The sequence below is a fragment of the Chanos chanos genome, chromosome 2, assembly GCF_902362185.1.
Source record: "Chanos chanos chromosome 2, fChaCha1.1, whole genome shotgun sequence".
NCBI lineage: Eukaryota > Metazoa > Chordata > Actinopteri > Gonorynchiformes > Chanidae > Chanos > Chanos chanos.
In genome coordinates, this window is record NC_044496.1 from 10,080,813 (window position 1) to 10,097,278 (window position 16,466).

Sequence of the window (16,466 nt, forward strand, 5' to 3'; positions counted from 1 at the left end):
GAGGGGAAATTGAGGAACCAAATATAGAGAAGCCATTAGTTGTCAGTACTAACGTCCTCTGGGACTGTCACCAGAGTAGTTGCCTAAAAGATACATACCTATACTGAGAGAGGAAAGAGACCAACGCCTATTTTAATAATAAACCAGAAAAATTTGATGAGTGAAACTGCTGCATGAATTATTTTATTACACAAAACTGTCTTTAATGGGTTTACTTCACACTCTACATATAGCGATTCAATAACAAAGAAGATATTCAAAAATGTATGAATATAATTTTCCTGGAAAAGAATAACATAAATATAGATTTATACAAAATACATCATTATATTGCATCTTTCAAATGTAGTATAATTATTAAAACTGATGACAGGTGAAAAAAGACTGAAAGATTGAAATGTAAGTCACTTCGTTCAGTAACAGTTAGTCTATGCTATGTCCGAGTGAGAAACATGTTTTGTAGCAATGCTGTTTTTGTGCAAAGCTGATTGCACTGTCTTGGGAGTTTGCGAGTTTGGACATAAGCAGAAGTGGGCACCTATAACCACATGTAGAACTAAAATGTCTGTTAAGTTCCCTTTTCAAAACCAAATAAAATGTCAGGCCATTAATCCAGCCATTTAAGGACTTGAAATAAGCAACCAAAACAAAAACAGGCACTGCATCATGTGATGATTCAAGTTATCACATTAAAAGATTAATTTTGTAAAAAAAAAAAAAAAAAAAGGCAGGAGAATAATAACATCACTGAGCACCGTTTTCAAGAAGGAGGAAAAAGAGGTTCATTCACATTTACTCTAACCTGGACCTTATATTTTGCTTGTGCACTGACACTTTGTTATGTCATTGGACAGGAAAGCTTCAGCATACTTACCGTAGATTACAAAATGTTGTCGAAAAAACACACTAACTATACTACCTCTGACATGACTTTAAGAAGCACAAAACACAGGATGTGACTATGTTACTCATCAATGTATGGGAATTTTTTGTTAGCTCCGTATCCTGGGTGCTCCGCCTTCTCCTCCACTCTTGTTCCACTCTGCTTTGGGTCTCCAGAACTGCTACTGCTGGCCTTAGAATCTGAGAAAACACCAGAGAGAGTGAAACAGCAAGTTCATTTCCACACTCATAACCGTAACAAAGTAATGAGAGAGAGAGAGAGAGAGAGAGAGAGAGAGAGCAAGAGAGAAAGAAAGTGAGAGGGGGGGGTTAAAAACAGATAGAAGGAGAAAAAGGAAGTGATAGATCAAGAGAAGGATAGTTAAGAGGTCTCACGTGGAGCTTGAGGTGCACTTCTGTCACATTTCAGTGTGCTCTTGTCGAAACATTCGGCAATCCAGGACAACACCTCACTGCAGTACTTCACCTGATGGGAAAGACCAGGTGAGCATTTAACTAAAGGAATAACAGATGAGTTAGCATTTCAGACTAATTTTGCTCCTGTATACCTCAGTTTCCATAGATGACAGACGTTTTTCTTGCACCCTAAAGCCGCCGGCAATCTTCAGTAAGCTCTGCACTCTGTTGTTATAACATGTTAAAAACAAGGTAAGAATTACAGCTCTCCCTGAAAATCCCTGGGCAGTGTATCACTGACATTGTGCAAGAACAGTCAATTTGTAACAGCAGCTATAGCAGCTTAAAAGATGACCTTTGGTACACAATTGATGACTCATATAGACTGAAGAAGCGAGGAATAAGTGGGTGGTTGAAGGGGAGCTTACTTGGAGGAGGTGTTCCTCAGTCTCTCCTCACTGCTCTCCCAGTGCTGACGCTCCAGTTTGGCCAGATAATTCTCCTTTTGGACTGTCTCCCACGTCATTAGCTTTTGATCCAGTCCAGGAGGAAGCTCCCGCTCTGAGCACACAACAAAAAAACAACGTATTTTTTTTCTCTCTGTTTTTCCTCATTTCTGTGTTGGTTTTCACTGAAGAATTAGGTTCATGGCCTTAAACATTCTGGAGAATTTTTCAACATACTGAGGAAGAGGCCATGGAGAATCTTGCAAAGCAGGAATGATCACAACTAAAACATCATTGTATTAGATCATACAGTGTTTCAGAATTGCCCTATTGATTTTTAAATTGAATTTCCAGTCACAATCCATTATGGTAAGTTTAAAAGATGTGAGAGATTTGAGCTTAATTAAGTGAATTAAGAATATTGACTGAATTTTTAGTAAAAGAAACAACAAAAAACAAAATAAAATAAAATTAAGTATAAATAAAATAAATAAAGCATGATTATAATAAGGTAAATAAAAATTTCGGTAAGCTGAAATGCCCTGATATTAAAGGACAGTTACTGCTCTCTGCAGGTTTGTCATTGAAGAGAGAGACTGACCAAGGTGCTCTAGTTTGGACTCTGTCTTCTTGAAGACGCTGAGGCAGATTTGTGAGCAGTGACTGATAATGATGAAGGGCGGGGCCAGGGCTGGCCGGCTGTGGTACTCCACTATCAGGTTGTACCTCTGAAACTTCCAGAAGATATCTGTGTTCCCCTGCACCACCTGGAAAGTGTAGCTGTGGACGATATAGAGAATGACACCAAAAACAACGTTGACACTTTTTTTTAAGTTATTTACAATAAACAAAACATTGAGCGGTACATTGCGGATAGTTACAAGGCCTCACCAGACAAAAAGACTCATTATAATGCTTTAATACTTTTTTACGCAAGCAAAAACTAGCTCCAAGTCTCTAACCTAAACATGGCAATAAGCAGGTTGAGTAGGAGTACGTTGGTGACCAGTAGGTAGATGACCAGTAAGACAATGACCAGCCAGTTGGCGTATATACTGGGACAGGGTGGCCGAACACCTACGACAATCTCATCTGGGTCTTTGGTGCAGTTTTGAGATAACATCTTTGCAGCTGAAACAAACACACACGACAAGTGAAAACTGCACATAACTCTATGGCTCCCTCTATTGGATATCTTTTTATTAATTAATTAGGATATTTAGCGAGGATCTAAATATGTATTGGAATGATATTTACAAACATATGTACCAAAAAAAGAAAACTTGTCAAAAGATGTGATTATAAATGCATGAATACATTAAATAAATCCATACCATTTTTACAAATAACTATTACTTTAGAAATCATTAAGATGACTATTGCTGATTATACTAAAGGCCGTCAAACTTAAAGCAAATGCTGATGAATTACTGTCACACATAATTACTGAATGGTAACAACAGATGGAAATATTCTGTGAAAATGAGTGCAACAAAACATGTTCTCTGTCTTAGAAAAACAGCAAAGGATACACTGAAAAGCATATGACCAGTCCAACAACTTCAGAAAAAAACAAAAAAAAAAACAAAGAAAAAGACTTAGTGGAACAATTCTAATAAGGGTCTTGGACTGCTCACCATCTATCTCCTCTAAGGGGATTTGTCCAAATATGTGCAGGTATGGGCGATAGAGAGCGCGGCGGAAAACCCAGTCCAGGCGTGGGTCATTAGGGTGCAGTAGAGCCTGAGTGGTCACTCCATAAGCAATTAGCCACACACTCAGGAAGAACAGGAAAAAGAACACATCCTTCATCTGTTAAATGAAAAACAACAACGTCACAGTGTCAGGGTTTGATGAACTTTTCATTTGAATTTACCAGTCATACAGTCTGGAACCTCCTTTCTAGTCCTTCACCATGAAGACGCAGTAATAGTTTAGAGTGAATGCATTTTATCAATCTCTACTCTTTGCCATATGTCTCTAATGTTAGTAAGGGTATGCTGAAGTCACCATTCTCTCCACGATGATGATCTTTGGTCCAAGTTGTTTGTGAATGGCAAAGATATGGATGAGTCTCAAGGTGAACACCATGAAGTCCAACGCCAGGACTGTACGGCCAGCCTCATAGGTGCTTTTCACCATTCTACAAACACAACAAAAACAAGAAACAGTTTGGCATTTTCAAAGAAAGAATTGATATATTTCCAACTTCTCATACATTGGCTGATGCTCTTTAAGAGAAGTCAAATAAATAAGACAATGTAATTGTTTTAGTGTGTAAAATGTGATAAAACTACTGTGATACCTGCATGACACACCGATCAAGAAGAGTGAAATTGCCACAATGTCACACTTGTTCCAATTGTCCTCTAGATATAACTTAAACTTCTTCAATATACTCATATCCTCATCTGTGAAGAAACTCTGAAACAAACAAAAGAAACATGATTTAACCATAAGACCATATTTGAACTCAATTTTGATGTTAAAATGTATTAATTTTCAGTGGTTTTATACTGAAAGTGGATTTATACTGTGCAGACCAGCACAAACATGTCATACTGACAGAAAACCAGCTGTACAGCTGTTTGTACCTATCAGAGTAGTCAGTATTAAATTAAACTCTAAGACGTTTTACTGTGGATTTTCTCTGCTTTCATAATCCATACTGACATCACAAAGCTTGAAAATAGCACCATTTTGGGGGAAAAAAACCCTTGGAGTTAAGGCTATTTTTTACATAGAAGAATGAACATTAACATATTGTCTGTTCAAATAGCATCTTCATACAATTATAAAGTGTATAAATATGCTTTTAGGATAGGTTAATTCTGTATGGCAACACAAACAAATGTCAAACCAATGCAGCATGAGACAGTCAGAGCACAGGACAGACGTACCTGTCTGATTTCCTCCAGTACCAGAGTGAAGACCCAGAAGTAGAGGGCAATTTCAGCTATAGATGGGCCTTTTGGGGGTGGTGGGCGGAAGTCAAGCAGTAGAACATAAGAGAAGAGAATCAGAAATGCAAAGTACATGACGACATTTCCCAGGAAAACCGTGACAGGAGCACTCCAGAACCGACGCCATCGACGGAGAAGAAAATGGCTCCAACCTGCCGAGTTGCTCTGAGACGCCGGGTTGACATCAGCGTCCGCCCCCCTGCAAGATAAAAATGTAACTTACACATCAGGATGTCACATGCTTGAAAAAAAACAGGATTTTTTGAGAGAGTGTGGAATGTCATTTTGCACGATTCTGCTCTTACGCCATTACGGTGTTTCTGAAATGAACAGAAAAGACTGACATATTTGGGTTTTCAGTAGATAATCAGACACGCATGTAAACACGGATGACGTAAGACAAGTCTGTAACTCTCCATAACATGCTCTGTGTTTTCAGTGAAACGTACGAACAAATAGTGTTTTCTCAAATCATCTCTCTGTTCTCACATTTATATGTTGCACTGACACAGTTGATGTAAGTAATTATCTAATCATCACACTGTGTTGATTAAATCACATGTGCCAATTACTCAACTTTAATATCATAAACCATATAAAAGTATTGCAATGGTCTTGGTAGGAACTCACTGAAAAGTACTACAAAGGGAGAGAAATATTATGTGCCTGAATTATTGAGCTAATAGAAGAAAGAAGAAAGTGGTGATTATGAAACAGCATGCGTGTTAGAACATTACAAGCTTTTAAATGTGAAGTTTAAGGCAGAGCAAAAACACATACACTGTTATAGTTTCTTTTAGAAAAACAGGTTTGGAAAAGGACAGATTCTTACGCTGGGTCTTCTTCTGTAAGGAGCAATGCTTTTTCTGTGTCCAAACTATCCAACTCTACAAACTGCTCACCACTTCCTCTGCTTTCCAGTGCTTCATCACTGAAAACCACACAACACACACACACACACACACACACACACACACACACAAGCACATACACACATGTGCACACACGGACCCACAATGATTACCATGAGCAATTAACCCACAATATTCAACAAATGGTTGAGCAACATTTCCTGAATAGGATAGCTGTAACCACAGTCATTGTGGAGATAAGATAAATAGCAACCACATAGTTTGATGCTGACGTAAACACAGGTAATGTTAATCATTTCTCACCTGAACTTGATAAGATTGGTCCAAATGAGTGGGGGGCAGAAGAAGGAAAGGACCAGTTTAGAGATGGCTGTATCCGTGGTCATGGCTCCCCACCAGATCTTAGTGAGCAGAGCCTAAAAAAACAGCATAAGCAAATGCCTCAGCACTAACACAACGACACACACACTACAGACATCAACAATATTCTGATACCAATTCCAAAAAATACACACTTTGTAACTACCAAAACTATTCACACACCATCACAATGACACACAAGATATAGATATGTATAATATTCGAATACTATTACAAAAACACACAATACAGATATCAAAACTTTTCCGACGCTGTTAAAATTGCACACACATTACAGATATCAGCACTATTCCAATACAATCACAAAAACAGAATCATTACAAATATCAATGCTGTTCAGGATTTTACCACTTACATTTCAATACTAATACATACGTATCACCATTATTGAATTATATCTCATTAAATAATCTCATATTTGAAATAAACTTAAAATACATCAGTAGTTGTCTTTTCTGAGATTTTATTTTCCTGGATTTTTATCACACATCACAATTCAACCGACGCGTTAATCACCATAATTTAAAACGAAGACCCAGAACGTAATGAATACAAGACCAATTTGGTAATTTTTCACCAAGAAAAATATAACCCTAGAACTGCAAGAGACAAAACGCTCTCAATACAAATGAGATTCTAAAATACTAAAGACCTGGAAGTGGTTATGAAAGGCAGGAAAAATATTGCTGTCTGGATATTTCTCAGAGAATAGGTTTGTATGGATCCATGCATCTATAGGAAATGAGTGTAATACATTACCTGCACACCATCATGAGCAAAAAAAGACTTGGCATCCGCCTCTGTGGCCAGGTTCAGGACTGTTGATTTACTCCAACAGTGAGTCTTCCTCACCAGCAAGGCATAGGCTCGATCTTCACTGTTCGAATAACATTCACTAAACAGATCTAAATCAGAAACAGAATGCAGTGATGCTTAAGTCACATTAAAAGCACTGAACAGTCATATCACCTCAGAATGTAACAGAAATAATGTCCGGGAAAATCTCTTTTCATTATTTATTCAATTTCTTTACTTAAGGATGAAAATGACTGTGACGGCTCTCACAATGCAGTTATGTAGAATGTTCAGCATATCAATGAAATTAAGCTCTATTGTAATGTATATTTCAAGTTTCAAGTTTATTTAGAGCCCAATATCACTGTTTACAGTCTCAAAGGGCTTTACATGCCACAACAATCATGAAATCAAAACAGGACGGCACCCCCTGACTTAATCCTCAAAAACCCAAATGGGAAAATGGGAAAATGGGAGAAATCTTGAGGAGACCCCTTCTTGGCCAGACAGGTGTGCAATGGGTGCCGACCAAGCGGGCAATTACAATTTCAAGAATTTCAGTTCTTAATTAACAGAACATGAAAAATACACAAGAGATCCAGGGACCTTTACAAGCCACTCCCCGTGAGCAATAAGTTAAAAAGCGCAGATCAGCATTAGAGGACAAGCTGTGCAGCATCCAAACGACGCTGGTTGATCAGATAATCATCACTTGTGTGTGCGGCATTTGAGTAAATATGGTTTGTGATATGTCCCTCACCCAGAGCAAACTGTTCATATTTGTTTTCCTTCATGCTGCGAGCAGACTCTGCCTCTGACTCCAGACGAGCCATTTCCTTCAGGATTTTGCAACCAGCCAGTGCTGCTGCGACTGCCTCAGGACCCTGGGAACATACAGCGAACACAGAATGCGCATGTTTTGAATGTTTAATGAACATGGTTCAAACACACAGTGAGTGTGTGGAGAACACACAGGGCACACTCAGAGAGCACATTCATTGACCAAACAATAGTTACGTAGTGAACTCTCAAAGAAAGCACAGTAAGTATTTACCGAACACACAATGAACACTGATTGAATATGCAACGAATATACAATAAACATTCACTGAACATGCAGTGAACGCTCGCTTAACACCCAGTCAACACACAATAAATATTCACTGAGTATTAACAGGACATGCAGTGATACACAGTGAACATCATTTGAACATGCAGTGAATATAAAGAAAGCATGCAGCGAGTATATGGTCACATAGCATAACGACCAGGCATTATGTCATTATGCAGATACATCCTGGCCCAGGGCCTTGGAATGAGAGACTTTGCTTCAGGTGCAGGTTAGGTGCACACAGTCAGCAAAAAGCTGCTCTTTGTTCTCATCAATCTCCCTATAACCCCCAGCAGTTTCTATTATTATCTTAAGCTTCTGTCTCTAACGGCGGTGAGGCAATGTGGCTAGTCCTTTGTAAAGTTCTCAGAAGCCACTTCTGTTTGATTTTGATAATACCCTGAGAGATAAGATGGATCTCTTAGAATACGTTATGGGCATGTAAATGCTTATTGTTTTTGCAAATGAACACATCATTCCATAAGCTCCTGGTCTCACCATGGCCCAGAAGTAATTAGCCATCTGCTGTCGGTTCTGCAGAACGGCCCAGAGAAACAAATCCCTCCATGGGTTCTCACAACGCTCTTCCAGATCTGGCAGGTTCTTGCTGTTTTGAAAGAGACGACCCTTACACCCTTTCTCCTGGTGAGGTGAGTAAATGATATCAGTAGGTCAAGTGCTTATTTCATGATTTCCAAAAGCTCCACAGCAACCGTCAACACAGTGCCAAACTTTACAACTTTATAGGAGAATATTTAATACAATCCAGATACTATTCGAAAAATATGAACAAATAGTGAAGCATATACTCTGTATTCATTTTGCAAAGATCACTAAGTGAAGAAAATTTCAGACATAGGCTGTGTCCGAAATGGCATAGTACATACTGCTCGCATATTGATCTTGACGTAAAAGTAGTAAGTAGTATGCAGTACTTGAAAAATAAAAAATTTGCAGTACATGACAGTTACCCAGATGGTGTACTACTCTGGCGAAAATTTGCAGTATACAACCAGAGCTCACTTCATCGGGTACTGCATCTCATGAAGCAACGCGGTGATTTCCAACTGTCAAAAAAATTTAAAAACATGGCGTACAGCGACAGAAGCAGCTTCAACTTCAACTGCAGCTGCAGTTCCAAATATAAATGTATCAGTTGCATATTTTGGTGTAATAAGTCTTCATATGCTTTCTTATAGGGCTACTTTTGATACATATTTGTAGTAGTCGTGTATTGTTCGATTTTAACAGAACAGATAGCCCAACTGATAGCAAACGTGTAGAACACTACACGAAAGTTGACATAATTGCGTACCACACTGTATACTAGCGTGTGGAGTAGTATGCAGTACACCGAGTATACTGGGCCAGTATGCAGTATGCAGTACGCTAGTATGCCATTTCGGACACAGCCATAGACCTTCACTTAAAAACCCTACTGAGCAAACTCACTGGAAGCCTCTGGTAAAACCCTTTGCAGGAGTCATGCAGAAAATCTTTGAGGACTTTGGAGACCTCATGTAGGGTGAAGCGAGGTCGTCGATCCCCAGTTTCAGTGTGTGGAGGCCCGGGGGTCCGAGCAGAAGCCAACAGGATCTGTTTCTCCTGGTGTTTCTTCAGAAGCAAGTCGTGAAGCAGGCTCTTCTCAGATACGGAGCTGTAAAGTTCCTGAAGACGACCGTAAGTCAAGAATTCATCCAGATTTACCCCATTATCAACAAACAGACGGACGAAGTCAGGCTTATCATTCACCAACGCATCCATCATGACCTCCTCTAGGTCTTGTGCCTATGAAAAAAAATCCAATATTTGAATTAAAGTTCTAACAAGTACAAGTCTGCAAGATGGCAATAAATACAGAGAGGATGGGCACGGAGAAGAAAGGATGAAAAAGAAAATGAATGTCTTACACTCCATTCCACATCTCCGTTGAAGATCTCACTCTTAGCAATGTCCACCCTGTTCCATGCCACAGCCAGCTTCAGCTCATCCAGAAAGTCCTGAGCCTCCTGACTCTGACTTTTACAGGCTGGGAGTGAATTTAGGACAATAATAAAAGAACACAGCAAATGCAAGCACCAAAACATATTGTCGCTGATAAACCAATAGGATAGCTTTTGGATAAACTAATGTTTTTCAGTGCCAGATGTACATGTTTGAGTGTGCATGCACTTCTGCAGGTACACTTAGGATGTCTGCTGCTGTTATAAGTTTCTAGAGAAAGTAAATAAAGGAAAAAGTATGACTTGGATTGTGTATCAGATGGACATTTTAAAAGTCTGGCCTTTAGCATCTACATGTTGATCTGTGTCCTGAAATGTTTAAATCTAAACACATATAGATAAAATGTAACGATATTTTGAATGAACTAGGGCTTCATGTATATAAGAAAATGAGATGGGGAGGTTAGGTGTGATAAGGTTAACTGTTTTCATGATAACTCACCCTTGACCAAGGCTTTGAGAATGACTGTATCCAGTTCAGATGTTTCCTGCTCTGGATCATGGACAGTTAACAGGTGTCCATGATCCAAAATCTTCTGAATCTGTCAAACAAATTCATATAAAATGTAATTATCCAACTGACTAATTTTGTTGCGAGGTATCTGACACTTGTCCATGTCTGTTTATTTTTTCTAAACTCTTCCTCACCAGTTTGACCCAGGTCGTGATGTCAGTGCTGTGGAGACCGCTAGGAAATGTGTCCAGTAGTAACTCTTGGACCATTTCAGCACTCCAGCATCCTCTGTTAATCAGCGTCACTAAAATGTCTGCCACACCTCCTGACCCAGCCAGGATGAGCCAGGGAGTGGAGTTCTGGATGTTCTTGAACATTCTCTGTGAAGAGAGAGCATGTAGAAAAACTTGAGGTCCATTAATAAGACCTTAAAGAGTGAACCATCTATGGAGCATAACTAAATGATGGCAGAAACTGCATCTGCAAGGGTCCTCTCACTGGAAATGTGTGGTTAGATCATTTACAGAGAAAATGGCATAAAAGTGCTTGGATTGTAAGTGGCTTTGGCTAAAAGCGTCTGCTAAATACCAAATTGTAAATTGTACATTGGATTATCTTTTTATATGTGGTTACAGAACTACTCTCTTTGAGCTCCTGATTATTGAGAAGCTCAAAGACACTGCTTTGGGCATCTAAAGTAAAGTAAAAACATTTTGTCATCAGTTATTGTGTTTGTACAGCATTATCTGTTGCGCAAATCCATTGTGTTATGTTAAGAACAGCAACCTGCAGGATCCTGGGTTCTCCATGAACAAGCAAACACAGGACTGGGATTTCAAAGCTGCCGGGACCTTGGGAAAATAAACAGTTAATAACAGTTAAGTTAAATTCAGGAGCTGAGTTTTATAAGCAATGTCCAGAGAGCTTCCTATTGGCAGGTCTAACCAAATATGTGTAACAATGCAGGCTCTGTCTATCATACTAGCAATCGCTTGATCGTGGTTCACTCACTGGAATATTAAAAGCAGTGGCCCCAGAAAGGTTCTTACAGAAAAGAAAAAGTTACAAGGTAAAAACTAACCCCCATATCCTGTGCGCTGTAGGGAGATGTGTTTGAGCAGTTTGACCCTCATTTCACCAGTGGCACCAGGCCTATGAGGGTCTTCCTCCACCAGGATGAAATGAGAATGGTTACAGTCCAGGGAATAGACCGTCCCATGGGGAAGGTCCTCTGTGGGATACGTTGCTGGCTGGTCCGGCTGGGGGTGAAAAGCTTTTTAAATAACAATACTTGAACATGGATTCATGAAAGCTTGAGGTAACTGTGAGATTTATCATAGTAAAATTGTCAATTCTCACTAGTCTTTTATACTGCACCTGGCTAAAAATGATTCTCTCCTTAATTTCATTGCTCAATACATAAAATGCCTGTTACAAACATAAAAAATTAATTGGAGTTTGAGTTTAAGCTATGTTGAATAAGTGGCGCTGGTAAGGGTTGCAATTAGGACTGGTTTAGGACAAGCTGTGAAACAAATGTGATTTGAATACCTTGAGGAACAACTCTTTAAATGAAAAAAGTGTATTACGTGAAACTGAAGCTTGCTGTATCTTATACATTCTTCTAAATAAAACTAATTTACAGTTTTATATGCACAATTTTATGTATGTAATGAAACAGTTTTTCTGGATCTGATACATGTTTTGTTCTTTGTTTTTTTAATAAATCAGCTAATTCACCTTTGCAGTGAGCAGCAGATCTCTATTGTGGATCATGTTCCAAGGAGCGATGCCAATAGCCACCACTCGCACCTTTGATGAGGTGCTGGCCAGGGAATGGTCTTGTACAGCCTGGCCTAGGTGCTTCACAATGCCAAAACGAAGCCCACTGGTCAGGATCCATGCACCTAAGGGTCAGAGAGAAACTGACTCCTTATTGCTCTATGAGGAAATCCTTTTTGTCCATGAAAACAGGGCTCTCTTGTGTTTGAAAGAAGCTGTTTAAGGTCTATCACCTTAAAGTAAGCTTCTACTCTAAACTTTGTCTTCCTGTCATTCTGAGTGGATAATTGCCCTAAAGTTCTATTAATTAGCCCCATGGATCCACATTAACGTCTAGTCCAAAGCAAAAGGTTGCCTATGCTTTAATGCTTTTGGATGGTGAAGCTTTAACTGAATCAGTGAACAAGTAGGCACTGTTTCATCTAAGTCAAATGCACCACAAAATACAGACAGTATGGGATGACACACCTGTACTTTGAGCAGCTTTCACCAGGCCTTTTCTCACTGTGTCTCGGAGCCAGGGCTTCATCTGAGCCAACTCATCTCCCCCAGCTAGTGCCACCACCAGGTGAGGAGGTGCAAGGCCCCATTGTTCAGTCAAAAGCTTGTAGATCTGGACTGGGTCTGTGGAGCTTTGTACTCTGGCAAACTATGTTTAAGTTTAAAATCAACAGTAAATCAACCACTTGCATTTGTGACTATGAAAAAGTAATTCAAAAAATGAATTAAACACAGAGATGGCATCTGAACAACAGAAAATTAAGAACTATTCATTTAATTTATTATTTATTCATTTCATTTATTCAGTTGCTTATTCTATTCAGAATTGTCACACTCAGAATTTGAGTCATCAAGCCTGTGGCCACTGAACTGTTCCCTTTACCACAGAAGTTTCACTATGACACTCTCTTAGAAGGTGCTAAATAGTTGTGACTCCAGTAGTGTACCTTGCCCCTGGTCCTGCCAGCGCCTATGAAGTCAATGTCTCCCACACGGCCAACTGTCCAATGAGGTTTATCCTGCCCCTCAGCTGCAGTCATCCCTGAAACTCCTCTCCTACCTGACGCATCCATTTTGGAGTAACACCTACATCCCAGCAGTGTACTACACACATACACATGCAGAATCAGACAGTAACACTTAACTAACTAGCCTGAAGTCTAATTCCAGAAAAGAATTAAACAATACTGTGAGTAGCATCATTGAACAAAACTACACAAAAGGCTGTGAAACCATCAGCTTTCTCTCACCTATGTTCTTGTGTCCCATCCACCTGCTCTCCACACTGTGGGCATCGCCTGCGCTGCTTTACCACCTCCTGTGGAATTCACACACACACACACACACACACACAGAAAGATAGAGAAAGAGAGAGAGAGAGAGAGAGAGAGAGAGAGAGAGCATTAAATTACCATATCTACATTGATTACTCACAATTTTTACAGACTTTTGTAATGCATTTCCAAAAACTGGACTTCTTATGCAAAGCAAGCTCAATTTTCATGTTCACTCTTTACACACATGCAAACATGCAAGGGCTCCGATACAGGCGATTTGGAAGCCTTATTTGCTTTCCCACGGCTGAAAAGAGAGCTATGTCAGGATACCGCTGCAGAACAGGAGAGGAGATCAAATGTCAAATATTACATATGAAGCACAGTATATATGAAGCACAGTGTTGATATCCCAACATAATACAGGCCTGCTCACTGATGGAAAACCTTTACCTCCTAATCTTCAGGTCCTAGCCACACTATTTAAATGTCGTAAGTGTGACTGCTAAAGAATGAAGCAAACAGAAATGTCATGAAATATTATGGAAATAAGAATGGTGTAAGTGTTTTTACTGTTTTTTTTATTTTACTATTGTTGTTCGTAAATGTTTAATGTGACAAAGGACAAGCAGCAGGATTTATATGGCAAATAATATTATAGTGTTTGTTTTACTAATGATAAAAAATGTTCTTGGACAATCCCAAATATGTAGAGTACAAAAGGTGAGGACCATGTGTTTTGTCTGGGCTGACTCTTCTGTTGGGATGACATTTAACTCTTTACATGCTGTCTCAGTGTGTAACATCTCCTCTGCCAACATACAAGTGACATGCTTTCCAAAAAGAATGTAGCAGTAAGACTGAGAGAGTGCTGACACTTTGTACTAATTGATGTCTTGTACATATTTGCATTTGAGTCAACAGTGACCGTGGGACATTCTCTCCTATTTGCATGAATGGTTTGAGAGTGCTTGTGAAAGACTGTGACACTACTGGGGCACGTCCATAAGAACTACAGAATGACAGAGAAAACGTACAAAAGTATTTCATCAGCCAACAGATCGAATCAAACACTTTCACAGACAATTTACATGTCGCTTATGTCCGAGATCAAGACACAGTGTCATCTTAGAAATGCAGAACTATAACTACTAAAAAGATATAATGTACTTTTTTTTATGTAAAAAGAATTGCATCACTGACAAGGTGGGTGTCATTTAATGGGTTTATTTGCGAAAGCCAAATAGGAGGTTGTGTGGTGGGGGGTATGGAGTTAATTTGACTAGACGATACAGAATGCAAAAATTACCATTTGCATTTAGGGCCAAAAGAATAGTAATTACATTGGAGTGAAAGAGAGACAAAGAGATAAAAAGAGGGGACAGACAGAGAGAAAGAGAGGATGCTGCTCTGTCATCTGGTTGTCTTAAACAGCATATTACTGCATTAAGACTGCAACCAATCCAATCTCACATGAAAGAGAGCAATACCTCAAGCATAACTCAAGTGTAAAATGTGACTACAATGCTTGCACATCAGCTCACCTGAAACACCCACATACATACAACACACACAAATGATATCAATGTATTAAATGTTGTGTTTCGGATTTTTAAAAAAAACTGAAATACTTCAAATATATTTCAACTATAACCCCCAACACAACCACCCCCTACATATGCACACACATACACACACACCACCACTGTAACAACAAGAAAACTGGATGAATATTCATGTATTAAATGAATATACATACATCTCACTAATGTAACACATTCAAACATTTCAACCATATACTTGGGTTAATGTGCTTGTTAAATGGCATCTCTTAAATACTTAAAATGATTTTGAATGCTTGGATGTTGTTGCTGGGACTGTATTTTACAATGGTAATATTCTGTTTCACTGGCATAACTACTCTACTCGGTGAGTGATCAAACAGCATGTTACAACTTGTGCACATCAGAAAAACACGCGCACACACACACACACACACACACACACAAACACATATTTTCGCTTACCAGAGGGGTGTCCTGGTGCTCTGGCATGCTTCCACACTCTTTTATACAGCCTCTGTTCCCTCAGTCTCTCTCTTGCCTTGTACCCTGGCCTTCTGGCTGTAGACTGACTTCAACAGCCACCAGGAGGTGTAGCTCAGGTGAATTCTGACCATAAAAACTTCTGACCAACCAGAGAGAGGTGATGCGCAGCATCTAGTCCAGCTCTGTTCCCCACCCTATCAGAAGCCATTCCTGTTTCCACAGACATCAAAGCAGTTCACTGGCATGGCCATTAAGTCAATGAACTACAGAGCTCTGTCCATTTTTTCTTTTTCTTGTCAGTCTACGTGGAAACTAAAAATAGATGTGATATATTCCATGCAGAACTGAAAACCTGTGACTTCAGTGAAAAAAAAACTTCTCTAATGAAGACCTTTAACAAAATGAAGTAAGTAAAAGAAATACTGTTGAGATGTAGAATGGACAAGCTTCAGGTCACTTCTAGAAATGATAAGAGGTAAATACAGTCAAGAACGGGAAATAGTGAGCTCGCTGTTTTTAGACGTTAGTCTCCGTCAGAAACAGCTGAGAGGGCAGCCAGACATATAAGATAAGAAATGGTTATTCTCCCTATAGCCACTAGAGATCAGTGCACAACAACCAACATGTGGCACACACAGTGGTTCGAGCAGCATAAGGGGTAGGAAGACGGTTTTAATTCTCAACTTTGCACCGCTGCCGTCTCTTTAATTTGGATCTGGTTTGACAAGCGCTCTCAAAACAAAAAAGAAAATGGAACTTTGACTATTCATACATAGGCTATGAACAGATTTTAAATACATTAATTGCAAAACCTTGTTCAGCTATAGGCTTGCCGTCGTTGTTAGGCCTGTTGCTAAAATATGTAGATATGTGGCCTATAGAATAACCGACATCATATTTATGTCTGTACGCATATGTGGGAACAGTACCACCAATTTAATTCTGCGTAATGTTTTTTAAAGCGCCGTGTTCAACTGTTTGGTCAAATCAGAAGTCACACAGTGCTGGCATCAACCCATTATTTGCTAATAACCAATA

The 16,466-nt window shown here is 39.3% G+C and overlaps 1 protein-coding gene across 1 annotated transcript; it reads right to left on the bottom strand.

Annotated features, from left to right (window-relative positions):
* Nucleotides 1-964: 964 nt before the first annotated feature.
* Nucleotides 965-15,453, bottom strand: trpm5 (transient receptor potential cation channel, subfamily M, member 5). Its single transcript, XM_030794189.1, has 26 exons — nucleotides 15,408-15,453; nucleotides 13,357-13,424; nucleotides 13,054-13,210; nucleotides 12,575-12,755; nucleotides 12,065-12,231; nucleotides 11,406-11,583; nucleotides 11,111-11,175; nucleotides 10,519-10,704; nucleotides 10,313-10,412; nucleotides 9,778-9,896; nucleotides 9,320-9,655; nucleotides 8,366-8,509; nucleotides 7,517-7,640; nucleotides 6,721-6,866; nucleotides 5,884-5,996; nucleotides 5,541-5,639; nucleotides 4,646-4,907; nucleotides 4,051-4,169; nucleotides 3,756-3,888; nucleotides 3,383-3,557; nucleotides 2,708-2,876; nucleotides 2,347-2,525; nucleotides 1,728-1,860; nucleotides 1,452-1,524; nucleotides 1,279-1,369; nucleotides 965-1,083 (listed from the first exon to the last, which is right to left on the bottom strand). Exons 1-26 carry the CDS (start codon nucleotides 15,432-15,434, stop codon nucleotides 965-967), a joined length of 3,663 nt encoding a protein of 1,220 aa, XP_030650049.1. The 5' UTR covers nucleotides 15,435-15,453.
* Between the last annotated feature and the right edge of the window lie 1,013 nt (nucleotides 15,454-16,466).

Excerpts from the sequence above, each read along its gene's own strand:
- trpm5 (XM_030794189.1), bottom strand. The coding sequence starts at position 15,434 with ATGCCAGAGCACCAGGACACCCCTCTG. Across the intron at positions 12,232-12,574 it reads GAAAGCTGCTCAAAGTACAG|GTGCATGGATCCTGACCAGT; the intron begins GTGTGTCATCCC and ends TCTGACCCTTAG. Across the intron at positions 2,877-3,382 it reads CCCCTTAGAGGAGATAGATG|CTGCAAAGATGTTATCTCAA; the intron begins GTGAGCAGTCCA and ends TGTTTGTTTCAG.